Source organism: Heliangelus exortis, chromosome 2 (assembly GCF_036169615.1).
Source record: "Heliangelus exortis chromosome 2, bHelExo1.hap1, whole genome shotgun sequence".
Lineage (NCBI taxonomy): Eukaryota > Metazoa > Chordata > Aves > Apodiformes > Trochilidae > Heliangelus > Heliangelus exortis.
The window spans coordinates 611,517-637,734 of record NC_092423.1 but is presented as its reverse complement, the minus strand read 5'-3'; the positions used below and the strand labels follow the sequence as shown (position 1 = coordinate 637,734).

Here is a 26,218-nt window from a genome sequence, read left to right as displayed (position 1 = left end):
GACATCTGATGTTTCCACACTGATCACTTCCCCCTTGGCACCATGGGGCTTGTACCAAAAGCAGTTTGGGTCCATCCCCTTGCTGCCCCTGTCACTTCCCCCCTGCTCTCCTCCCTCCCCAGGAGCTCAAACTTCCCCAGGAGGTGGGGGAGATTTGGCCATCACCATTTCCAGCTGAGCATTTCCCCCCCTTCCCCCTTGCAAGGTGTTCAGCTTTGAGGGAAACCAGCAAAATCTGATTTATTTTTCTTTTCTTAAATGAAAAAAGAGTTCCAAGTTTCATCCTTTCAGTTCTCAACAGCAGGTTTTTCAGAAACAGTTAAAAAAAAAACAAAAAACAAGCCATCAAGTTAAAATTCCACACAAGGCACCTCCATTTCAGTATTTTTTTGACACAGGTACAAGGACATGCAAGAGTGGGTGGCAGGGAGCAAGGCAAACCCCAGAGGCTGGGTTCCTGCTCGAGTGAGAGCAGAACTTCCAGGACCAGGGCTGTTCCCAGGCTGCTCCCTGACCTGGGGAGCTCCTTTCACCAGAAGTTTGTGTGTGAGGCAGATGAGCTACAGAGGACACCCCAGAGCTGCTGCTGCTGCTGTGGCAGCCACTGGGCTACTGGCAGGGTCATGGACTGGATCTTATCTGACCCCAAAACAGTTTTAGGATGCAGCCCCAGCTGCTCAGTGTCAGGTGGGCAAGTTGTAGAGCTCCCCCTGGGCTGAGGATGTTCCTCTTCCTTCAGGAATTAATTCTGTCTCTTGCCTCTCCTGGCAGGAGGTGCTTCTGCTGCTGGAGCTGTGGCCAGTGTCAGAGCCAGGGCAGCAGTGGCAGGCTGAGCCCAGAATCCCAGGGTTGGCACCAGGGATCCCTCACTCCCAGGGTCTTTTCTGGACACATTTTGCAACCTCAGAGGGAGCAGAGACCAAAACTGCTGCTGTTGAGAAGCCTGGGAACAGCTTTGCCACGTGGTGCTTCTGGGAGCACCTGAGATAAAACCCTCTGAAACACCTTCTGCCTCCCTGAAGTCCTCCCTCCTTTGCAACACCAACTCCTCTAGAACTAAAAGCAGCAGCTAAATTCCAAACAACTACAAAATAAAGCCATCTAGATTAAGTAAAGGAGCTGAACATGATATCTACACACAAGTGATTTCCCTTTGGACTCTTCCAGAGGCTTCCCCTGGTGAAACACAGGAGTTCAGTGAGGTGGGAACCTCGAGCTGGATTGAATTATTTCCCATTTTAGTTCTCCCACCACATGTTATGCTACCAAAAAAACAGGATCAAAGCTGCAGCTGAGCAAAATAATCACCACCACCCCCCAGCCTGGCCCCAGCACCACGCTGCCCTGCAGAGCAAACAAAGTTCAAGTCCAGTCCAGATGATTCAACTGCAGCAGCGTGAGCTTCATTTGACTGTATTTAAATAAAACAAAGCAATAAAAAAAAATTTAAAAAAAAAATAAAAAGATAACTAAAAGATCCTTGCTGCTTACACCATTCCAGCAGAGCCCTGGCGGGATGGCAGCTGCCTCTCCCCACCCCTCCCCTGGGCAGACTCTTGGGCAGTTTGGGGGTGTCAGAGCAGGAGAAGCTGAGAGCGTGGAGAAGAATCCTGGGGTGTCCTCGGCTGCAGCCAAAGTCCCGCGGGGTTCCCCGGAGAAGAGGAGGAAAGAGCTGATGCCTGGGGAGCAGGAGCAGGGCAGGGGCACCTCTCCCTCCCCCAGGACAGAGAAGTCTTTGCTTCTTCACTGCAGCCCTCAAAGCTTCTTCAGCCGACTGTAGAGTTCCCTTTTGCTCTTCTCTCCAGCCCAGGTCCGGCTCTTGGTGCGGAATTTTTTCAAATCTTCTTTGAAGTCCTCGTGGTGCATGGGGCGGTAGCTCTGGGGCTCACAGAAACTCTGGGGGAAGGGAAGGAAGTTTCACTTCAACACACCCCAGGGCTGAGGAGCATCCTGAGGCTCAGCACCAGGGCCTGGCAGCAACCATCTCGCCAGAAAAGAAATAAAACCAGAGCAGAACCTGAGCCCCCGGCTCCAGCAGGAGCTTCACAACCCACCAACAAAATGTGAGTCAGATGATGGCTACTTTAAAAGCAAAATAAAGATTACAGGAAGGACTTTAAGCCCTGGGGAGAGAGCTCTCACACCGAATATTCTGTCAGGCATCAGTACTAATGCACTGTTCACCTTGAGCTGTCCTGGTCCCTGGGGACGGGCCAGCCCCGGGAGCACTGAGGCTGCATTGGGTGTTCTGTGCTGCCACCTGGAGGAGCTGGGTCCTGACACCTGGGAGAGGACACCCCGAGCCCAAAACAGGCACCCACTGACACAGGGGGACATCAAGCAGCAGGAAAAGCCAAAAAACAGGACAGAATTCAATCCTCCCAGTGGCCTGAGTGCTGGCAGACCCAACATGCCACTGGGGAACCCCACAGAGCCCTGCCGGCCTCTGAAAGGCCAAACATCTCCTGTCTGCTCTGCCCCCCCTGCAGTGCTGTGCCCAGGTCTGGAGTCCCCAACATCAGAAGGACACAGAGCTCCTGGAAGGTGTCCAGAGCAGAGCCACTGAAATGCTCAGAGGGCTGAGCAGCTCCCTGGGAAGCCAGGCTGAGGGATTGGGGTTGTTCAGCCTGGAGAAGAGGAGGCTCCCAGGTGAGCTCAGAGCAACCTTCCAATATCTGAAGGGGCTCCAAGAAAGCTGGGGGAGGGCTTTGGACACGGGGGGGTAGGGAGAGGAGAAGGGAAATGGGTTAAAACTTGGAGAGAAAGGGGAGATTGAGGTTGGAGATGGGGAAGGAATTCTTGAATCTGAGGGTGCTGAGCCCCTGGGTGCCCAGGTTGCCCAAGGAAGCTGTGGCTGCCCCATCCCTGGCAGTGCTGAAGGTTGGATGGGGCTTGGAGCCCCCTGGGCTGGGGGAGGGGTCCCTGACCATGGCAGGGGGGGCACTGGATGAGGTTTAAGATCCCTTCCAAACCATTCCATGGTGCTATGAAAACACCCCAAGCCACAGAACACAGGAAGGTAAAGAAAGGCTCTCAAGTGTGAGGGGCTGAAGTGACAGCCACAGTGTAGTCTGTGTCTGAACAGCAGGAAGAAGCATCTGGAGAAAGGGAGAACCAGCCACAGAAATGCAGAAGCTGAGTGACATGAGAAACACCCTCCTCACCCCACTGCTGGGCATGGGTTAGCTTTTGCTTTTCAAAACCAGAGGCTGAAAACTCAAAGCTTGAATTTTTCAGTGGTGCTACTTTGGCACAGTAGAAGATTCCAGGTTCTCATTTGTTTTACAGCAATTACTGACAGGCCTCTCCTTCCTCATCCTTACAGGCTGTGCAGCCTTAAATTCCCTCTCCAGGTCTCTTTTTGAACTCTGATTTGTTACAGAAGTGCAGAACCCAGTTTACTATTGTAGTCCTGTGACAGGTGGGAAAACCTTTCAGCTCTGGCAGCAAGAGAGCTCTGAAGTGTGTAAGGGCTGAGAGCCTCACAGCCAAGTGTTAACTGCTCTGGGCAGGGCAGAGAGCAGGAGAAGCTCCCCCAGCAAAAACCCCTCCAGTTCCAAAGAGAAGCCTGGCTGGGTCTGAGTCCATCAAGGGTCATTCAGTTGGTTTTTTTCTCCTGTGAGTGCCAAAGAGATGAAATCAAGAGACCAGGACTTACACGGCATCTCAAGAAGAAGTCCCTGTAGCCTCCCTTCAGGACGTAGAGCTCTGGGTAGTGGAGGTTGGGGTACTCATTCCCCAGCCTGTCCCTCTCTCTGACAAACCGGCACCTGGAGGAGGAGGGGGGGATCCTGCATTGAACCCCACAGCCAACAAATGGCAGAGAACAGCCCCCACCCCCAGAATTCCCATTCCTCACAGCAGGGAGCAAGCTGCTGCCCCTCAGAAGCCACCCTGACTGCAGAGCTGGGGATAACTGGTGCTCCCCTTTCCACCTCTGAGCATTCCAGCTCGACTCCAGCACAGCCATTCCCAGCAGCAGCTGTGCCACATCCCCCCCAGAGGTGACAACCAACATCTGCTCAGGAGAAGCAGCCCTGGTGCCACCTGGACAGCTTTGCTCTCATCAGCAGTTCCTGTGCAGGGGAGGGGGGAGGACTCACATCCGAGGCCCCCTCTCTGAGGAGAACTCGCAGTGGAACACAATGATCACTCGTTTGTTGTCTGAGGGCTTGATTGGCTTCTTCAGCAAGTAATCCTCCACCTCCTCCTCCATGTGGAGGTTTACAGCACCCTGGAAAGGCAGAGAACACACACTGAGTGAGTGGAGGGCACCAAAAAACCTCCCCCACTTCCTTCCAAGCTGTCTCCTCGTCTCAGTTTCCTCCAGGAGCTCTGGAAACCCTCCTGAGCTGCTGGGAATCCATTTCCCAAGCCAAGCAGAACGTTACAGATACTCCAGCACCAGCTCTGGGCCTCTCTTAGGTGACCATCTCAGCACTGGGAGCTGAGGGCTGGTTTGGATTTCCCTTGCCATCTCATTCCTTTTGAGAGGATCAGGCAGCTTGCTCCAGCAGCCAGCCTCAGGATCAACTATGCTCTGCACAGGAGTCTGTTCCCTGAAGCCTGAGGTTTATATCAAAACTTTAATGTTCTCATTCAAGCCTCCCTTGGCACCAGCATGCTGGACACCCAGCATCTGACATCCTTCCTTTGGAACCACCCCCCTGCTCACCACGTGGGGCCCTCTCTTCTGCCTAAGGAAAGAAGAATGTTCCCTCCTTGGAGGGAAAAGTCACCCAAGGAGCCAGGTGTGAGCTCAGTGTCCCCAGATTCCAGCAGCATGGAGCTGTAACAGGACTCCAGACTCCAGAGGGGCACTTGGCCACCTCAGTTCAACCACACTGACATGGCCTTGGATACTCAGTAGGGAGGTTCAGCCCCACAAGGTACCAAGTGACCCCAGTTTCCAGCTGCAATCACAGAATGTCAGGCTGGAAGGAACCCCAAGGATCATCTGGGTCCAACCCTTCATGCAGACAACTCAGCACTGCCCTTCTGGGGTGGACATACCTTGATGTGGCCTCCTTCATACTCGTAGGGGTATCTGCAATCAATTATCACACACTCCTTGATGGAGCTTGCAAACTTCCCAGTCAGCACTGACACAATCTGTGACAACAAGAGGTTTGGTTGCTTGGGGATGTTTTGTGTTGTGGGGTTCCCTCCCCCAGGTAAGGAATTTTTCTTACTGTCCCACATACCATTTCTGAGTCAATGTATTTTAAATCTTGATGTTTCCCATCGACAGTGTGGAACAAATAACCCTGGAAGACAGGAAATAAGTGAGAAAATTCCAGGTGAGAGCAGTGCCCAGCAGGGCTCTATCACACAGGTACTTTGTTGGTGAGAATCCCTTCAGCAGAGTTCAAGAGTTCAAACTAAGAACTCTAAAACGCCAGAGGAGATTTTAACTTTTGGCTCCTATCCTGAAGGGATGCTGTAGATCTTTTTGAATAATCACAAATTAATTGCTCTGTATCTAACTTCCAGGCTGATGGGTCTGTAATTCCCCCTGGGGCTTGGAGAAGAGCAGAGCTGCAGCCATCTGAGTTTTGAGCCCAGGATGCTGTGGGGAGTGGCAGCTCATTTTTGGATGAAGAGTTCAAATAAGAATTCTAAAATTCAGGGGAACACATTAATTTCTGGCTCCTACCCTGAAGGGATTCTGTAGATGTTTCTGAATAACCCCAAATTAATTGCTCTGTGTCTAACCCATGGGAACACCCATGCCACTGACAGCCCTGCCTGGCAGTGTGAACCCCTGCTGGTTTGAGCCACCTGCACCAGGAGAGGCCATGAGCACACTGGAATTATCATCTATCTGACCATGAATCACTTGAATTACCTTTGAGAAGTCCCCAATGAGGTCTCTCTGGTCACTGTCCAGAATGCTCTCAATCTCAGCAGTGGAGGATTGTGTCTTCACTATTTTCAGACTCTAGAGGAGCACAGGTCAGCCATCACCCCCAGCACTGAGGGCAGACAGACCCTTCCCCCCACATAGAAACAGAGCTCAGAGTTCACTCTGAAGCCCCCAACTTCAACTCCCCAGCTTCCCCTTTGGGTTCAGGCCAAAGCCAGGCTCTCCAGCATGCAACCAGCAGCCACCAGCTGCCCCAGGTCCCCTGCCCCACCCAGGGGATGCTGTTTGCAGCAGTTCCCCTGCAGAAGCTCCCTCATTAACCTTCCCAACCAGACACCCAGTTCAGATCCTCTCCTAACCCCCTGCCACCAAACTGGATGCCAAGCCACCAACCGCAGAGTCCTCAGAGGGTGCTCCAGGCAGGCTTTTCCTCTTCTTGCTTTTCCCTGGAGAATTCTCTTCCTGGGATCTCTCCATCCTTTTCTGGGTGGTTCTTCCTCCACCACTGGACAGAGAGGAGGAGCCAAACAAGCGGCACCTCTTGCCCTGGGAGGAAGCAGAGAAGTCAAGAGCTGCTCAGCAAAGGTTTGGGGTGGCAGCCAAGCAAGCCTCAGCCTCTCTGCCTGCTGCAGATCTTGCCTTGGAGAAAAGGCACCCCCAGTGCACACCCAGAGTTAACGGGGCTGATAAACCCTGGGCTGCCCAAACCCCTGGGCTGCCCAAACCCCTGGGCTGCCCAAACCCCTGGGCTGCCCAAACCCCTGGGCTGCCCAAACCCCTGGGCTGCCCAAACCCCTGGGCTGCCATTTCCACTTGTTTCTTGCTGGGTGGACTGGGTGACCCTGGAGCACACAATCAACCTGAAGTGCTGCAAAGGGCTTTATAGCAATTAGCAGACAACCTATCAGCAGATTAAGGAGCTTTTTGCTGGAGCCTGAACTCCCTTCACAGTCTGTTATCAGGCTAAAGGCACTGGATTTGGGACATGCCAACAAGTAGCTGATAAGGGGAGCCAAGATCTTCCTGCATTTATGAGGGGGTTTGTACCATGAAAGTTAATCCTGTATTCACACACAGAGAGCACTGATCCACACTGATACAAAGTCTCCCAGGTAAACAGGCTTTAGAGATAGCAGGATCCTGAAGGGGGTTTATGCCCTGTCTTGTTTTGTTGTTGCAGTTACTGGGGATACAGGACCAGAGACACCCCCTGTCCCAGGAGTGACAAAGCCCCAGTCCCTGCTCTGCACACTCACCCGATTCTCTGTTTTCCTCATGACCAGTGGAGCAGTCCAGAGACTTGCCATGTCAGGTGGCATCTCCTCATTGTTCTGAGGTAAAGAAAAGAGGAACAAAAAGGAAAGTTCATCCTCATCTACTGCACTGTGGGTGGAGGCTGCAAATACCTACAGGTCCTGCACAGCTCGGGCAAACATTCCAGTTGAACTCAGCTTTTGGAGCAGCTTTAGGAATTTATAAACTCAATTACTAGTCAAATACTCACTGAAATGATGGAACTGAGCCCAGACATGTTGAACATGAAGAAGTTACTGGAGAGCTCATATCAATTCATTGGTAACCAATCAGTGATGTTCCTCCAAGGGCTGAAGCACTTCAGGCTCAGTTAGATCCTCAAGTGGCTCCAAAGCAAATGTTACCCCAGCTCACCCAAAGGAGAGAGAGAGAGAGAACTCCTCTGGGAGCCCCTGGTCCCCAGCTCCTTGCAGTCTGAGTTCCCACACCAACTCCTGTAACCACACAGCCAACACCCAATACCTGGCAGCTGGCTCTGAAACGTCTGTCATGGTCCCTCCTACCCACCTTCAGATCTTGGTCATCCAACAGCTCCAGGAATCCATCATCATCTTCACTTTCAGAGGAAGCCAGAGGAGCCTGCTGCAGCTTGCCTGTGGGTGTTTCACCCCTGGGGAACTGAGACAAGACAGTCTGAACAACCCTGCTCCTCACTGCAGGACACCCTCACCACCCTGAATCCACAGACTGGAGCAACCCCCCTGCTGAGCCCAGTCCTTCTCTTGGCCCCCAGCACAGCACAATGCCTCAGGAGGCAGCCACCATCTTCTCTGGAAGGAGCTCCCAGGCCAGGCTGGATGCACCTTGGGCTGGTGGGAGGTGTCCCTGAATTATCTTTAAGGTCTCTTCCAGCCAGACCATTCCATGATGCTATGCAGGGCACCCAGGGGAGGTGCATGGGAGATAAATGGAGGAACAAGAACCAGCAGAGACTCAGCAGGAGGTTAAGCACGAGATCCTGCAGCAGGATCAAGTACCAAGGAGGGGAGAGCAGACTCAGCCCCCAGCTCTGTTCTGGTGCAAGGATCCAAGATGTTTCTCCAGTTTTCTCTGGGCACAAGAACAAGGCAATGGTTCCTTCCTGGAGAGAAGGTCCAGCTGCATCTGCACAGCTGGCTTCACTGTCCCCAAAGCATCAGCTTTGAGCAGTATCTACTTTAAAGAAAGTGAAAACAATTCCAGACAAACTTCCCCCACTCCACATCAGCATCCACACTCCCTTGAACTGCAGCAGAACCTCAGCTCTGTACTGACCCCTCTCTCCCAGACTGCAGAACAGGTTTTGGTTTTTTTTTTTTCAAACTTCTGGACCACCTCAGGAGCCAAATGTGAGGAGATTTTTCTGACCTGACAAGGAGATGAGGCTTTTCTGTTTGGCATACAAACAGAGGTGTTGAACAACACTGCTTTAGAACCCTGATGCCATTTTTCTCCCACACAGCAGGTTCCAGAGGCTTGGGTGAGAATCAGTGGTAAGGAAGGCTGCAGGACTTACTGCCTGAGCTGGAGAGTTCTGCCTTGCTCCAGGAGCAACTTTTCCATCACGAGAGTGGATGTGCACAGAACCACGGGAGGCTGGCTTGGTTGGTTTCTTAAATTCAAATGATTCCTGAATTTAAAAAGGAGCAAAATCATCATTTTGCCTGAAATTACAAACCATGCGACTTGCTGGGAGCATTTCCACCTTTTTTAGGTTTTTAAAACTACTGAGATTTTTAGTTCCCTGCTACCAACAGGAATAGCCTGAAGGGAAATGTTCTCAAATTGAAGATATTAATAGTGATTCATCTAACACAAACTTTAACCCTTGTGATGTCACCCACAGGCTTCAGGCTTTTCTATTTCTTTTGCCAGACAACTTCTCTGCAAAACAAACAATTTTTCAAGGCTGCCTCCTGGTCCTGCTCTGCTGCAGAGACCTGTTGGAGTCCTGCCTGTGAGGTTTCCAGCAGTGAGGCCCAAAGACTGAGCAGCAAAAGGACATTTCTGGGGCTGTGAGGAGCCAGGGATGCCCACACCAGCAGTGGGGAGAGAGGAGGTGATGCAGAAAAAACACCAGATCCTGGCAGGCAACAGGAAGCACCACTTACATTCTCCTTGTTGTCATCCTGTTCCAGCAGTGGGAAAGCATCACAGTCCAGAGAATCTGAGTGGTTTCCCTTCAGAGCAGGGCTGGATCCCAGGAGGCTTTGCTGCAACATTCACACAAGAGAGCCAGGTCAGGCTTTGCACAGTGACATTTCAAGCACAAGAAAGGTTTAACAAGGACTGTCAGGTGTCTGAGTACACATCAGTGCAGCACAAATGATGTGCAGGAGCCTTTTGACACCTGGGTACAGGGAGAAAACTCACAGAACTCTCTGGGTGGGAAAACACCTCCAAGATCCTGGAGTTCAAAGTTGTCCCATCCCTGCCAGTGCCACCCCCAGCCCATGTCCCCCATCCCCACATCCCCAGGGGTTTCTCTGAAACCCCTCCAGGGATGATGGGGACTCCAGCCCTGCCCTGGGCAGCCTGGGCCAGGCCCTGACAACCCTTTCCAGGGAGAAATTCTTCCCCAGCTCCAACCTAAACCTCCCCTGGCACCACTTGAGTTGTGCCAAAAGTTCCTCTTGTCCCATCCCTTGTTCCTTGGGAGCAGAGCCCGACCCCCCCTGGCTCCAACCTCCTCTCAGGGGGTTGCAGAGAGCCACAAGGTCTCCCCTCAGCCTCCTCTGCTCCAGGATCAACACCCCCAGGGCCCTCAGCTGCTCCTCACAACTTCTCCAGACCCTTCTCCATCTTCTCCAGCCCCTCCTCCATGCTCTCCAGACCTTCTCCTTGTGCTCCAGACCCTTCCCCACCTCCATTCCCTTCTCTGCACACTCTCCAGACCCTCAATGTCTCTTTTCTGACCCAGAACTGGACCCATTTTTGGGGGTGCAGCCTCAGCAGTGCCCAGCACAGGGGATGCTCCCTGCCCTGCTCCTGCTGCCCACCCCAGCTCAGGTGTTTGTATCAGAAATGCTTCAGCTGCAAATCCACATCACTGAGCTCTCACATCAACATAAAGGAGGCTTTGAGTTTATGAGCTGTAATTTTGACAGTTTTCATTAAGCACCACAGCAGCTGTTCTTGAAGGCAGAAAATTAACACATCATGGAATGTCTCCAGCTGAAAAACACTTCACACCCCAAATCCTTTAACACCCATAAAGTGTCAGTAGCACCCTCACTTACTGGCAGGGAGTGTATTCTTCTGAAAGGCATTCGAAAGCTGGAGGGAGAAAAAACAAAGCAAGATTTATGTCAACATTTTGTTTTAAAAGAGAGCAACCTGAGTAAAACTCACTGTTACCCCCCAAAGATTCCCTAAGCTACAGCAGCCACTGAGAAAGAAATGAAACCAGAATCCTACTTACTTCAGCCTGCTGGATTCCAGAATTGCTTTCTCAAACCTAAAAGCAAGAGAGAACCCCAAGGTCAGCACACTAAAAATCAGCCTTGTCTTGAAGTCATGGAGTGTCATATCAGCCAGGGTGCTTTTTAGTGCCCTTGTCTTGCTCAGAAGTTATTTATAGCCAGCTTTCCTGCCCTAGTTTTTGAAGCACTGGTTAGGCTCCTTCTCCCCCCCACCCCCCAAATTCAGACAAGAAGTTAGGTTGAAGGAAGAAAAGCTTGGTAAACCAGGTGAATAAATATTACCCCCTTGGTAAAACCAAGGGCTGTGTCCCCCATCCCTGGGGAGAGGAGAGAAGGCAAAAAAATTGTATTCTAATTGAGAGTGGCAAATGCAGAGCTCAGAGCAACTGCTGGGTGTCAGTCAAGGCTCACACAAGCATAAAAACCATAAATTAAATGTTGAGTGAGGACTCAGCTCACTGGGAAGGTGGTGCAGCCTGGGAAGTGCCACTGTCAATGCTCAAAGGGTACAAAGGACACAAAGTGCCAGCAAAGGAAGAGCCTCTCCCCAGGCTGTGTGCATTAAGGGTGCCAGAAATGCCACAAAATGCCAGAAACTTGGCTTAGTGAGTGGTTACATACGTTTCCTCCATGATGTCATTTGAGGTGGCAGGACCAGGGGAATCCAGGGCACAACCTGCAGAGGAGAGACAAGGGTTTGCCACTGAGGAGGGTCTGGAAACACCAAGTATTGGCAACTGCTGCAGGATTCCTCAGAAAGACCCCGAGCTCAGGCAGGAGACTGATGGAGAAAATCCTGACTGCAGGATCACCTCAGGGTGGAGGCAAATACAGACACCCCAGAGCCTTGGGTTTGGCCATAACCAAGTGTTGGGGGGTTGGGAAAGGAGTGATTACAAAAAGCACCCCTCACCCTGCCTGCAGTGTCACCCAGAGAACACCTGGACATCTAAATAACTCAGCCCTTCAGGGGCTTTTTTAAGCCACATTTTAGTTGCACCTCTGTAGGAGGAAATTTTGGGCTCATTCTAAAACAAAAAAATGTAACAGCAGTCAAAAAGCCCTTCTGAACACACAGCAACACAAACCAAGCTCAACACTGAAGCACAAACAAGAAGCTCCAAGCCAGATCCCTGTGGAGTTTGTATTTTATCAGTATTCACAAGCCCTTGGGACAGGCCAGCAGCTTTCCAGAAAAGTCTCCACACATCAGGACAAAATTTGTTGCTCCTTCTGTGGCTGTGACCTAAACAAAGAACTGATTTGGCTGACAGGAGAGGCAGTGGCTGGGTCCTCAGGAGTGTTTTGTAAGCACTGAGGATCTGTTTTAGAGACAGGAACAAAGGAGGCAAGGAGATTTAGCAAGACTCTGGGGTTTGTGAGCTATGCTTGGGTGTTGGTAGCTCCTAAACCTCCTTTGAAGGCTGAAGGTGCCACCCACAGCCAGACTGGTGAATAAATTCAGGAGGTGATGCTGATTTCCACCACTGGGATGGACCAAGGAGGTATCAGAAGCTTTCTTGGTTCTGCAAAAGTTATGGGGTAAGAGCTTATTTCATTTACACTGATCAAGCATCTCTTCTGAAAGAAGATAAAAATAATAATACCTGTGGGCAAGCAGCAGGATGAGGATGCAGCTACCCAGGTAAACAATCAGCTCATGATAACAAAAAGCCACCAAAAAAATAACAATAAAAAAAACAAACAAACAAACAAACCAGCCCCAAAACTCCAGAAGGCAAACAACCCTCCCCAAGAGCCTGGCCTGGAGTGTGCAGAGCAGGTGAGCACAGCTTGGGCTGCAAGAGAGAAACCAGAGGGTGAGGATCTGATTGCACCCTGGGGTGCAGGAACCCCAAGAGAGCTGAGGGGAGCCATGGCAGGGCTGAGGAGGCAGCTTTGCCCAAGTCTCCAGACCCACAGAGAAAAACCCAGCAGGAAAACCCAGGATCTGCAGGATGCCCCAGGCCAGGAAAGGGGGAGAATCAAGCTCCCCAGCACAGCCTCTCCCAGGCTGCCTCCCTGGCAGCAAAGCTGACACCCTCAGGAGAAGGTCTTGCCCTCCTGCCACATCCTGAGCAGAGCCCCAGGGCAGTCAGAAAGCTGCAGGGAGGGCTCAGCACCCACAGCTTAGCAGACACCCAAAGGAAAAAAACAAACAAACAAAAAAAAAAGCAAAAAAAAGGTAAAGCCATCTCTCCCAGAGTCCCCCTGTGGGGGCAGAACCTGTTTTTCCTCCAAGCTAACCCTGCTACTAACAAATTCCAGGATAATCAAAGAAAAAAAAAAAAAAAAAAAAAAAGAAAGGGAAAAACCCCCACCCAGGAGCCAAGGCATGAGGTGCAGCAGCTTTCTGTGGGAGGGATGGGGCTGCCTTTCCTCCCCCCTCTCCTGAGCAGAATCAGAAAGTGGCTGCAGGGACTGCAGCAGCAGCTCCCTGCCCAAACCCTGGAAGCTGCTGTGCAGTGGAAGCCACAGAAAGTTCTGGTACTTTGCATTCCTTGTTCCTCATCCCTGGGGACAGGCTCACCTGAGTCTGTGGATTCTGAGGACACAGTTCTCTGGAGCCCACTGGTGTTCCTGTGGCCTTGAGCAGCAGCTTCACTCTGACTGGAAAGGAAGTTTTAAAAGCTCCTTGAAGCCAGAAACACAAAAACAGGAACCTGCAGCCCAGGAAATCACTTCAGGGTTTAGTTTCAGTTTCACCTGCACACAACAGTGCTGAGAATATTAAAAGTCAGGATTCCAGAACAGAGACAGGGAGAGGGTTGCTAAAGACATGATGCTGGTTTAATTATTGTTCTAATTGCCTTTCTGGCCACCTCACACCAAACTACTCACCTTTCCTCACTGATTGTGAAGAGTTTGTTTATGAAATGGTGTTTTAGAGCCTGTGCTGAGTTTGTCCCCTCACAAACAAAGGTCCTAACACCACAAAAACTCCAGATTTGCAATAAAACTTTAGGACTAAAGATATTTGAAGTGTGCTACAGATTATTGGTGCCTGGAACCACATTAGTCCCTCCCAGCTCTCCAGAAACAGCAACAGCAGAGCCCCATTACCCTTCAGGCCACTGCACCCCTCTCCTTGGCAGCCACTCCTTTAATTAATGCTTCGCCCAGGAAAAAAAAAAAAAAATTAACAACTTTCTGATTAATTTTTACAAGTCATTAGCTCTCAAGTGTCACCTTATCAACTCAGCAGGTTTTTTTTATCTGTTCACATCCCTATCAGATTAATCTGATCCACTCTGCAGGCACCCTCAGCCCTGGGGGTTGCTGGGGACCCTCGGGGTGGGGGAGTTCTCCTGCCTGAATTTTGAGCCCCATCTGAGGCTCAAACATTTCACCCGTGGGCAGGGCTCAGGGCAGCTCCACTGCACAGAGATCTGCACATCACATGTAGCCTTAATCTATATGAACTTGAGTAAGGGGAAAGCAGCTTGAGTGCAGCTCCTCAGGTGGGTTAATTAGAAAAAAAAAAATATGCACAAGGCTACAAACTCAAAGGAAGGAATAATGAGAATCATTTACAGGAATTCCTGGAATCTGAAGGAGGGGAGGATCATAAAGAAAGCAAGGGATTACAGAAATGAGCATGGTATGAAATGAGCATGAAAAAACCAAAAATAAACCGAGAAACAAAGGACAAAAAGCAGGAAGGCCACCAAGAACCAGAACCAGAACCAGGGCACCCCAGGGACAGCCAGCCAAGAGACAAACCGTGCAGGGTACTGCAGGGATGAGGAGAGGAAAGAGGGCAGGGAGAAAACTGGGATTGAGCAACTGCAGGGCTGGGGTCAGGGGGAGGAGAGGAGCAGCAGAGCTCGGAGCAGCACTTCCCATATGTGAAACATTAGAGAGAGGGGGGTGAGGGTCCCAGGAGCCGTGCAAAGGGGCTGAGAGGGATGGGGTGGGCAGGAAGGGGGGACAGGAAAGGCACCAGCATTAATCTGGGGGAGAGGGGAACACCCACCCCACACCCCAACAAGGTCAGGGGAAGGGCTCAGAAGCCAGGGGGTGCCCAGAGCAAAACCTGGGAAGAGGGTGGCACGTGGTGGGACAGGGCACATGTGGGAAGGGGGGGTCCTGGGGGGCTCCCCGGGGCAGCAGAGGAAGGGGATGTGGGGTGGGAGGAGGGGGGAAAGGGCAGGTAAGGGAGGGATGGAGGCTGCGGGGGAGGGGGCACAGGAAAAACTCCTCCAGGACTCATTTGGGATGGGTTGGAAACAGCTCCTGGAAGGCTCGGCTTGTGGGAAGAGGCCCTCACAGCCCCAGGTTGTTGGGAGGAGGGGACGGAGGGCGGGAGATTCTCCCGACCCCACAAATCGAGAAGATATCCCCCAAACCTCACGTTTTAGGGGGAGGGGGGGGGGGGGGAGGGAAAATGAGGTCCCCCAGGCCTTGCTGCTGAAAAAGGGGGGGGGGGCAGGGGATGAGAAGAGCTCCTCGAGGCCTTCGTTGGGTGGGGGGCGGCAAAGCCCCCTCTGAGGCCTCGTTATGAGGGGGGGGAATAGGAGAAAAGTTCCTCAAAGCCGCGCTGCGGGGTGGAACGGAAGAGGAAGAACCGGAGGCCTCGCTGCTCCTCTCGCCTGAAGTAGGGGGGGGGGGGGGAGGGAGAGGGAGAGGAGCCCCCCAGGGCCTCGCTTCGGGTCCGGGGTGGGGAGGGGGGGGAAGAGACCCTGGAGGCTCCGCAGGGCGGGATGGGGATGGGGATGGGGATGGGGGGGGGGCAGTTCCCTGGGGTCCGGGAAGCGGCGGGAGGGGGTGGGGGGGATAGGCCATGGAGGCCCCGCTTTTTGTTGCTTTGGGGTCGGAGCACTAGCGGGGCCCCTCGGTCCCTCGGGACGGGGCTCGGCCCGGGGGCTGCGCGCACCCCGGGGGTCCCGCGCTTTGACTGACCCGCGTCCCAGCTGCTCCATGGTGTGGCGAAGGTCGGAGACCGGCGAGAGATCATCGGGAAAAAGCGACTTAACCACGGCGGGAGAAGCGGGGGAGACCGGTGAGAGCAGCAGGAGGCGGCGGCGGTACGAAGCTCTGGGAGCGGGATCCATGGTGCGGGGAGAGCCCGGCGCTGCCTCCGCTCCTGACAGCGACACCGCCGCGCTTTGACCCCAGCCGGTACCCGTCGCCCCCTCCGAAGCTGGCGCCAAACCTCCCCTCCGCCAATCAGCGCCCTCCCCTGCGCGACGTTTGAAGGGGGCGGGCGCTTGTCCCCGCCCACCGCGCCCGCCCTGACCAGTAAGAACGGCGGCTGCGCCCGGAGCCCCGCCCACAACCGGTGCTTGACGTCGCTCCCGCCCAATAGAGGAGCCAGCCAATGAGGTGCCGCGAGTGGCGCGAATCCGGGCCAATGGGAGGCGGAGACTGCATTTCCCAGCGTGCAACGCCGCCCCGTGGCGCTGCCGCTCCCGGGCGGTGCATGCTGGGAAATGTAGTCCCGGCTCACCGAGGCCCCGCCGGCCCTGTCCCTCCCAGCGCTCCCGGGGGCTGCGGGGTGGAAGGGACCTTAAACCCCCCTCAGTACCCCCCCTGCCATGGGCAGGGACCCCTCCCCCAGCCCAGGGGGCTCCAAGCCCCATCCAACCTTCAACACTGCCAGGGATGGGGCACCCACAGCTTCCTTGGGCAACCTGGGCACCCAGGGGCTCAGCACCCTCACCCCAAACAATTTCTCCCTCCCTCCCTGCCCAAGATCTCCTCTCCATCTCCCCTCTCCCAGCTCCAAACCCTTCCCCCTCGCAGGCTCCCATCCCTCCAGGCCCTTGTCCCAAGTCCCTCCCCAGCTTTCCTGGAGCCCCTTCAGTACCTGGAAGAAGGAAATGGGGAAAATTGGGGCAGAACCTCCCGGGGTGACCCCACTGTGCAGGGGGCTCGGAGGGGATGAGCTCCAGGGGTCCCCCCCAAGCCCTGACAGACTCAGCTGCTGCTTTTTGTTGGGGGGGAGCAGGCAGGATGCATCCCAGGGGCTCTGGAATGGGGCCCCTGGTTTTTGGGGCTCTCACCCTGCTAGAGGGGCTGCAGGTCCCAAACCCCCGGGGCAAGGGGGGGAGTGCTGAGGGCCGTGGTTTAGTGGGGGACTTGGCAGTGCTGGGTTAATGGTTGGACTTGATGATCTTTAGGGTCTTTTCTAACCAAAATGATTCTATGATAACCTGAAATTTCCCCCTCTCTGCCCACCCAGGATCAAACAGGGCCCCCCATCACTTCCCCACCCCCTCCAGCTCTCCCATCAGTCCTGGCCTCTCCCAAAACATTTTTTCTCTCAAGCAACGCTTTTTTACCCTTTTTCATGAGCAGTTCCCCCCACTGTTAACACCTCTGTTCCTGGGGGTGCCCCAGCACATGGAGCCAAACCAAACCCCACCAAACCAAACCAAACCCCACCAAACCAAACCAAACCCCACCAAACCAAACCAATCCAAACCAAGCCACAGCACACAGCCAGAGCCCAGCCCAGGCACCCAGCACCCTCCCTCCTGTGGGGTTTTGTGTCCTCGGTGCCTGCAGGGATGGGGGGACAGGACGTGCAGACACCCCGGGCAGGACAGCACCTTTTTAATGCTCCAAAGGAGTTGGGGGAAGGAGATGGAGCAGCAGGGACCCCATCCCAGCATTTTCCTGGCTGGTTCCCAAGCTCAGGCAGCCAGGGGCAGGGACACCCGAGCCCCTCAGTCACACAGCTGGATGTAGTTTTCGGGTGACCAGAGCCAAAAATAGGGGAAAACCTCCTCAGTGAAGGAGGCCTCGAAGTGCAGGATCTTCTCCATGGTCTCTGCATTGTAGAAGCTCACCCAGCCTGCTTCATAGTCCAGCTGGACCCTGATTTTCCGGAGCTTTCCCTGGAATCCCAGTGGGGCCGGGAGGGAATGGAGGGCTGTGTAGTGCCCGTCCCAGTCCAGCCGCAGGGCCCAGAGCTTCCCCATGGCCACGCTGAGGGGTTCCTTCCTCAGCACCGACCCCAGAGCCACCCCTGCAGCCCAGCTGCTCCCAGTGCCCACCTCCAGCTCCCAGTAATGCCTCCCGGAGCTGAGCCCCGGGGAGCCCAGCACGCTGGGGCTGCCCGTGAACCTCCCGGGGGTGTCGGGGAGGTGCTGGTTCTGCTCCCCCAGCCTCAGGGTTTTCAGGTCCTCGGAGAGCACCAGGATTGGGTTTGCTGTCCCCGGGTCCAGCGTCACCTTCACTGATGCACAAGAGAGGAAAATGTCGGTGCTCTGCTCGCTGAGGAGTGACCCGGCCCCGATCCCTCCTCCTCCTCGGGGGTCTGGGGGTGTCCTGTGAGCAGGGACAGCACCTCCTGGGGTGGCACAGAGGCTCCAGCTCCCCCTGCCCCCCTCACCCTGCTCTGGGTGTCTCTGATAAGGGACACGGACAGGCTGTGGGGGGAAAGATAAATCCCAGGAGTGGTGCCAGGCCATCCCCTGCTCCAGTGACAATGGGGACAAAGGCTCTGCTGCCACCTCCCTGCAGCCCCCGTCCACCAGGGATGTTCTGCTGCCATCCCACGGGGACACAGAGGTGTCACAGCACACATTGTCACCACCCCAGGCTCCCTGCTCGACCCCTTCCTCCAGAACCCAACTCCACGGCCGGGAGGGAAACTGAGGCACGCCTGTCTGTGCATCCCTCATCCCAAACCCTCAGCCCTGCCAGGACCCTGCAGACCCCTGCAGACCCCAGCCCATGAGGCATTCCTGAGCTGTGTCCCAAAGCCACCTCCAAGTGGCATTTGGCCCCTCTGCTCAATCCCTGCCAGCCCAACACACCCTGTGAGGAATAAAGCCCCCAGGGACAGGGAGAGCCCAGGGGCTCCTGCTGTCCCTCACAAAGATATGGAGGGTTTTTTTTTCCTGTTAAGGCAAGAATTTCTCCCTGCTGCTAGGCTCTAGTAATGCAGCTTTGATTACAGAAAAAAAATCTTAATTACAGATAAAACTAAATTATGCTTTTAAGACAACTGAGAATAAAAAACCCAAAACAAAGAAAAAAATCCACTGTCCTTCTGGTTTCCCATCCTGAGCCCAGTTTGATAACAGATTTTGAGGCACATTAATAAATTAAAAGTTCATCACAACGACAGAGCTCGAGCCCTTCCTCAACACTTGCTTGGTGCTGGGGAACACCCCTGGCACAGGCAGGGACCTGGATTTTTGTATCAGGCCCCATCAGAACAAAAGGATCCTGGATTTAGAGGTTGTGATGTGAGCCCAAGCCCTGCCCAAAGGACTGAGGAACACTCCTCCTGCAGAGCTTTTCTCCCTCACTTGTGCCCATCAGCTCCACTCACCCCTCTCTCTGTCTGTCCTGCTCAGCAGGGAGGCTGCAGAGGAAAGGAAGATCCTGAGATCCTTGAGCTCAGAACCTCAGGAGATGCCTCCTCCTGGGGCATCTTCCCTGCTCAGAACATGAAGCCAGACGTGGAGCTTCATGGATCAGGGATGGATCAGGGATGGATCAGGGATGGGTCAGGGATAGATCAGGGATGGAACAGGGATGGAACAGGGATGGAACAGGGATGGATCAGGGATGGGTCAGGGATGGGTCAGGGATGGGTCAGGGATGATCAGGGATGGGTCAGGGATGGGTCAGGGATGGGTCAGGGATGGGTCAGGGATGGATCAGGGATGGATCAGGGATGGGTCAGGGATGGATCAGGGATGATCAGGGATGGGTCAGGGATGGATCAGGGATGGGTCAGGGATGGATCAGGGATGATCAGGGATGGGTCAGGGATGGATCAGGGATGATCAGGGATGGGTCAGGGATGGGTCAGGGATGGATCAGGGATGGGTCAGGGATGATCAGGGATGGGTCAGGGATGGATCAGGGATGGGTCAGGGATGGATCAGGGATGATCAGGGATGGGTCAGGGATGGATCAGGGATGGGTCAGGGATGGATCAGGGATGATCAGGGATGGGTCAGGGATGGATCAGGGATGATCAGGGATGGGTCAGGGATGGATCAGGGATGGGTCAGGGATGGATCAGGGATGATCAGGGATGGGTCAGGGATGGATCAGGGATGGGTCAGGGATGGGTCAGGGATGATCAGGGATGGGTCAGGGATGGATCAGGGATGATCAGGGATGGGTCAGGGATGGATCAGGGATGGGTCAGGGATGGGTCAGGGATGGATCAGGGATGGGTCAGGGATGATCAGGGATGGAACAGGGATGGAACAGGGATGGAACAGGGATGGATCAGGGATGGATCAGGGATGGGTCAGGGATGGATCAGGGATGGATCAGGGATGGAACAGGGATGGAACAGGGATGGAACAGGGATGGGTCAGGGATGGATCAGGGATGATCAGGGATGGGTCAGAGATGGGTCAGGGATGGATCAGGGATGGGTCAGGGATGGATCAGGGATGATCAGGGATGGATCAGGGATGATCAGGGATGGGTCAGGGATGGGTCAGGGATGGATCAGGGATGGATCAGAGATGGGTCAGGGATGGGTCAGGGATGATCAGGGATGGGTCAGGGATGGGTCAGGGATAGATCAGGGATGACCAGGGATGGGTCAGGGATGATCAGGGATGGATCAGGGATGGATCAGGGATGGATCAGGGATGGGTCAGGGATGGGTCAGAGATGGGTCAGGGATGGATCAGGGATGGATCAGGGATGGATCAGGGCTGATCAGGGATGGATCAAGGATGGATCAGGGATGGGTCAGGGATGATCAGGGATGATCAGGGATGGATCAGGGATGGGTCAGGGATGGGTCAGGGATGGGTCAGGGATGATCAGGGATGGATCAGGGATGGGTCAGGGATGGGTCAGGGATGGGTCAGGGATGGGTCAGGGATGATCAGGGATGATCAGGGATGGATCAGGGATGGATCAGGGATGGATCAGGGATGGATCAGGGATGGATCAGGGATGATCAGGGATGGATCAGGGATGATCAGGGATGGATCAGGGATGGATCAGGGATGGGTCAGGGATGGGTCAGGGATGATCAGGGATGGATCAGGGATGGGTCAGGGATGGGTCAGGGATGGGTCAGGGATGGGTCAGGGATGGGTCAGGGATGGATCAGGGATGGGTCAGGGATGGATCAGGGATGATCAGGGATGGGTCGGGGATGGGTCAGGGATCAGGTGTGTCCTGCTCCCAAAGCCCCACAGGAGCCACAGGTGCTGAGGATCTCCCAGGGGAACCAAGCCCAGGGGGAAGCAGAGCACAGGGACAGCAGCACCTCTCTGGGTCCTGGACACCAGTGTCACTCACCACTTCTGTGATTTACCTTTGAATTTGGCCACCACATCCACAACCAACTGGTTTGTCTCAGAGAGGCTCTGAAGTGTCCTCTGCAGCTCCAGGGAAATCGGCTCTGGGATCGGGGTCTTTGCCTCCTCAATTCTGGGGGGGAACAGAGGGGACCCCAGCAGTCAGCAGCACCCAGGGACAGGGGGGAACAGGGGGGAAAAGCCCCTGCAGCAAGAGGACCCAGGGGAGCTGTGTCCCAGCTGCTGGCACAGGAATCCTGTCTGTAACAGGCAGGGAGCAGCCTCAGTCCCAGGGATGATCCCACTGCAGCATCACCTCAGCCATCACTGCCCGACCCAAACCCTGTCCCTAAGGACCCCCCCTGCGGCTCCAGGGATGATGGGGACTCCAGCCCTGCCCTGGGCAGCCTGGGCCAGGCCCTGACAACCCTTTCCAGGGAGATATTCTTCCCCAGCTCCAACCTAAACCTCCCCTGGCACCACTTGAGTTGTGCCCAAAGTTCCTCTTGTCCCATCCCTTGTTCCTTGGGAGCAGAGCCCGACCCCCCCTGGCTCCAACCTCCTCTCAGGGGGTTGCAGAGAGCCAGAAGGTCTCCCCTCAGCCTCCTCTGCTCCAGGATCAACACCCCCAGGGCCCTCAGCTGCTCCTTATTAAGATATATCCTCCAAACCCTCCAAATCCCAATTTTAATTTTAATTAACTTAACCTTTAATTAATTAAAATCCCCAATACTCAGCAGGGCGAATCCACCTCCCCCCCTGCTGCTGCTGCCTGTAGTGTCTCCAAACCTCTGCCCAGAGGAGCCACGGAGGAGGAGAGCAGAGCTGAGCCCCTTTCATACCTGCTCAGGGTTTTGCCCACATCCTGGAAGAGAGAAAGCCCCGTGTCAGCTGTGGCACTGCCAGGGAGGACACCAGGCCCTGGGGTGCTGAGTTACAGTCCCACTGCATGCACTGGGGTGAGGAGGGCTTGGGGGGGGGGTCACACCACTCTCCTGGTGCTTTCTTACCCAAACCCTCCCATTCCCCAGCTCCCACCACCCACAGCCCTGGCACAGCCCTGGCACAGCCCTGGCACAGCCCTGGCACAGCCTGTCAGAGGATGCAGAGGTGCCAGGTGGGTGCCCCCAGCCTCACCATCAGGAACTCCACCACCGGATGCTCACGTTTCTTCTCTATCTCCACCACCAGCGTGTCCAGCAGGGATCTCCTCTCAGAAACTCTGGATTCATATTCCTGGTGCTCCTTGGTGAGGTCCCCAAGTGCTCGGTCGAGCTGGGACAGCAGGAGCCCCTCCTGCTCCTGCAGGACCTGCTGCAGCTCCCCAAAGGTGTCCTGCAGCTGCTGCCGCTCCGAGGACACCTTCTCCTGCAGGGCACAGAACCACAGAACCATCCGGGTGGGAAAGCACCTCTGGGATCAGCAACTCCAACCCCTGATCCATCCCCCCCGTGGTTCCCAGCCCATGGCACTCAGTGCCACATTCTGTCTCTTCTTAAAAACCTCCAGGGATGGAGAATCCACCCCTTCCCTGGGCATTCCAATCCCTCTCTGCAAAGAATTCCTTCCTAATACCCAACCTAACCCCCCCCTGGCAGAGCTTCAGCACTTTGGTCACAACAACAATGTTAGAGACTTGGGAAGGAGAAAGCTGCCAAGGAGCAAAGACCTGGGGGTGGTGGTTGGTACCCAGCTGGATAGGAGCCAGCAGCGTGCCCAGGTGGCCAAGGTGGCCACCAGCATCCTGGCTTGTGTCAGGAATGGTGTGGCCAGCAGGAGAAGGGCAGGGATGGTGCCCCTGGGCTGTGTTCAGTTCTGGGCCCCTCACTCCAAGAGGGACATTGAGGGGCTGGAGGGAGTTGAGAGAAGGGCAAGCAAGTGGGGAAGGGTCTGGAGAAGAAATCTGAGGGGCTTGGGAACGTTGAGTTTGGAGAAGAGGAGGCTGAGAGGAGACCTTCTTGCTGTCTGCAGCTCCCTGAGAGGAGGTTGTAGGGAGGTGGGTGCTGGGCTCTTCTCCCCAGGGAACAATGAGAGGAGCCCAGGGAATGGGCTGAAGTTGCACCAGGGGAGGTTCAGAGTGGATACTGGGAGGGATTTCTTTACTGAGTAGTCAGGAACAGGAATGGGCTGCCCAGGGAGGTGCTGGAGTCACCATCCCTGGAGGGATTCAGGAACCATGGAGATGAGGCACTTGAGGAGATGCTCTGGGGGGTGACACTGATACTGATAAATGTATTTTATTTGGGGGGGATGTTGAGAGTTGGATGTGGTGATCTTAAAAGGTCTTTTCCAACTGTGAGGATTCTGTGAGTTTTTTGGGGAGGAGAAGCTGGAAAAGTGGATGGAGGTGGGGCAAGGGGTGATAAACCTGATGTGGGTGGGATGTGAAATGACAGCAGCATCAGAGTGAGAGATGGATGGGAGGAGGAGACATGGGATGGCCAGAGAGGGAGGGAGAACACAGCTGTGTGGGAAGGAGCAGATAAATAGACATGGGGAGGGGGCAAGCTGGCTGAGCCCCTGAGGACAGGGGGGGACACGGTGTGTGCATGGACAGAGCAACACAAACCAGCAGGGCACTGATCTCCTCTTCTCCTTTGGGCTTAAAACCTTCTTTCTCTTTCTGTAGAAAAACCAGGTTGCTCTGGAGTGTCTCCTGAAAGAAAAGAAAGGAGGCATATTTGGTGATTTGATGTTGTGTTAGTGAGATGGTGACACCAAACAGCCCCTGTGGGGACAAGACTGCTCCGTGGGGTCATTGGGGTGGGTTTGCAGCTCAGCTCTGTGGGGACAAGCTCAGGGACAGCACCTCTGTCCCCAAGGGTTCCAGACAGGGACGGAGGGAGGGAGATCCCTGTGCACTGCTGCTTTGGCCAGAAACATTTCTGGAACAGCTTTGTGTGGAAACTCTGAAGTTTGTGGTTTTGTGTGGTTTTTGTTTGTTTCCTTGTTTGGGGATTTTTTAAAGTGTATGTGTTTGTAGTTTTGTTTTGTTTTGTTTTTATTATTAGAAAAAACAACTTTTGGTGTTGGAAGTGGGATTTGTGGGAAGAGGTTTGCAGAGGTCTCAGACACATTTGATAAATTTGCTGGAGTATTAAAATAAAAACACCTCCTGCTCCTTGAAGCCGTGCCCCGTGGCAGTGTGCTGCTGGCAGGGGGGACCCCAGGCCATATTTCAGGAGGTGATGGTGTCTCCTGTAGCTGCAACCCCAGCCCTGTCCTCAGATGGGGACATATGGGGCACTAAGGACCTTGTGGGGTCACAGTGGGGTGTGAAGTGAGAAGGATCTGTGGTCCTGGATGGGCTGGGGGAGGTGAGGGGCAGTGGGAGGCACAGGAGAGCCAGCAGGGTGGAGGGGATGCAGGACCCCAGCCCTGCATGGGGACCCTAAGCCATGGTCAGATGGGGACCCCAAATGTGGACACCAAACCAGGGCCAGATCCTAACCCATACCCAGGTGGGGACCCCAACCAGCAGCTGGATGGGAGCCCAAATCAATGGCTGGACAGGGGCCCTATCCTGTGTCCCCAGGTGACCCCACCTCATACCCAGAGGAGACCCCAGCCCATGCCCTGAGGGGACCCAGAGGGGACCCTGACCTGTGTCCCCAAGAGACCCTGACCCATACCCAGAGGGGACCCCGACCTGTGTCCCCAGGGGGCCCCAGCCCATCCCCAGCCCCCAGCTGCCCCCTTACCCGGAGCTCTCGGGCCGCCTCCTGGGCCAGGCGGGTTCGGTGGTCCCGGTGCCGGGGCTCCTCCCGGCAGAGGGGGCAGAGGGGGAGGCGGCAGCTCTCGCAGAAGACCCACAGGTCCTCTCCGTGGGTCGGGCAGCGGGGCCGAGCCGCCTCCTCCTCCAGAGCCCCCGCCAGCCCCGCCACGGCCCCCAGGGAGCGGTTGGGCCGCAGCGAACCGGGAGCGATGGTCCCGCGGCACTGCGGGCAGGCGGCGGGGCGCGGCGGGACCCCCAGCAGGGTCTGCAGGCAGCCCCGGCAGAAGTTGTGTCCGCACGGGGTGATGAGGGGCTCGGAGAAGAGCTCCAGGCAGAGGGGACAGGTGGCCTCGGCCTGCAGCTGCTCCCCCAGCGCCAGCACCGCCCGCGCCATGCTGCGGGACGAACCCCGCAACCCCGAGCGGAGCGGCTGCGGGACGAACCCCGCTTCCCGGAACGGCTACGGGACAAACCCCGCTTCCCGGAACGGCTGCGGGAGGGACGGGGGCGGTGCCGGGCAGGGGGCGGGCAGAGGGCGGGGGGAGAGGCAGAGGGTGCGGGCAGGACAAGCAGGACTGCGGGAATGCGGGCAGGGGACAGGCAGGGGTGCGGGGAGGGGACAGGTAGAGCTGCGGGGAGGGGACAGGCAGGGGTGCGGGGAGAGGACAGGCAGGGGTGCGGGCAGGGTGCGGGCAGGGCGGCTGCAGGCAGGACGAGGGGGTATGGGAGAGAGGGGTCTGGGGGTGCGTGTTCTGCTCACGGGGGGGCTCTGCGGGGATGTGTGTGTGTGTTCACGCGTGTCTGTGCACGTGGGTGCAAGTGTGTGTGCACAGGCACCTGTGTGTGTGGGGGGGGTTTCTTGTGCATTGACGTGCGTGTCTGTGTGTGCTGCTGTGCCTGAGTGTGTGTCTGCACACGTGTGCGTGTGTACATCCAGCACGGCTGACACCCCACCAGACCCCACGTGTGACACCCCACCAGACCAAGCAGCCCCCTTGGGACAGGGTGGCTCCAGTTCCCATCCCTGCACCCCATGGCCACCAGCAGCTCTCCCATTGCTCTCCCCCAGCCCCAAAACACGCAGTGGGCACTGCTGGTGGGCACCCCCCACCTCACACCCAGACATGGGCAGTGGTGGCTCCTCCTTGTCCCCTCTCCTCGGGTGCTGCCGTGTCCATCTCCCCCAGCACCGTGTGCCAGGGAGGGTTTGGTGAGCCCGACAGGGACAGACCTGTGGGGACATGAGCCCATGGCACGTGCCACCCTCTGACTTGTGCCCCGTGGCACCAACACCTCTGTGGGCTTTTGGTGCCACTGCCACCTCGAGAGGCCACCGTGGCTGCGTGTGTCCCCGGCGTGGACATCGTGGCTCGTAGACTGACTGTTGACACTGAGGCCACCAAAGGTCACCTGGATGTTGTTAGAACCTGGCACTGTCCCCCCACTGACGCTGTTGTGTGCGTGTGAGGCCACCAAGAGCTGCCAAGCCGGCCACGCCAAGGTGACAGCTGCTGGTCCCCCAGGGTCCCCGGCCTCCCTTTGCAAGTACAGCTCCTGCTTTGCCAAAAAAAGCTGAATCCAGCCATTTCCTGGAAGAAAAAAGGAGGCTGCCAGGACGGTGGCACTGCCGGTGTGATTAAAGCTGTTTCTCCCTGTGGTGGTGACCTGCCAGGGGCTCCTGGTA

General features: G+C 55.4%; 2 protein-coding genes across 3 annotated transcripts; both read right to left on the bottom strand.

The window, feature by feature from the left end:
• Nucleotides 1-214: 214 nt before the first annotated feature.
• CDC25A (cell division cycle 25A) lies at nt 215-15,898 on the bottom strand. The gene is made up of 16 exons (XM_071734477.1): nt 15,484-15,898; nt 13,112-13,191; nt 11,203-11,257; nt 10,581-10,616; nt 10,399-10,435; nt 9,271-9,372; nt 8,676-8,789; nt 7,688-7,798; nt 7,123-7,197; nt 6,260-6,412; nt 5,849-5,941; nt 5,205-5,267; nt 5,014-5,112; nt 4,104-4,234; nt 3,659-3,770; nt 215-1,896 (listed from the first exon to the last, which is right to left on the bottom strand). Exons 1-16 carry the CDS (start codon nt 15,633-15,635, stop codon nt 1,756-1,758), a joined length of 1,554 nt encoding a protein of 517 aa, XP_071590578.1. The 5' UTR covers nt 15,636-15,898; the 3' UTR covers nt 215-1,755.
• Nucleotides 15,899-17,122: 1,224 nt separating this feature from the next.
• Nucleotides 17,123-25,150, bottom strand: LOC139791934 (E3 ubiquitin-protein ligase TRIM7-like). 2 transcript variants are annotated; one of them, XM_071734476.1, is made up of 8 exons: nt 24,521-25,150; nt 23,389-23,475; nt 21,957-22,187; nt 21,662-21,684; nt 20,837-20,952; nt 18,869-18,901; nt 17,583-17,764; nt 17,123-17,423 (listed from the first exon to the last, which is right to left on the bottom strand). In XM_071734476.1, the coding sequence occupies exons 1-8, from the start codon at nt 24,926-24,928 to the stop codon at nt 17,253-17,255; spliced, it is 1,251 nt and encodes a 416-aa protein (XP_071590577.1). In that variant the 5' UTR covers nt 24,929-25,150; the 3' UTR covers nt 17,123-17,252. The 2 variants fall into 2 exon arrangements, with proteins under 2 accessions (XP_071590577.1, XP_071590576.1); XM_071734475.1 differs by having other exon boundaries at nt 17,123-17,764; nt 24,521-25,146.
• Between the last annotated feature and the right edge of the window lie 1,068 nt (nt 25,151-26,218).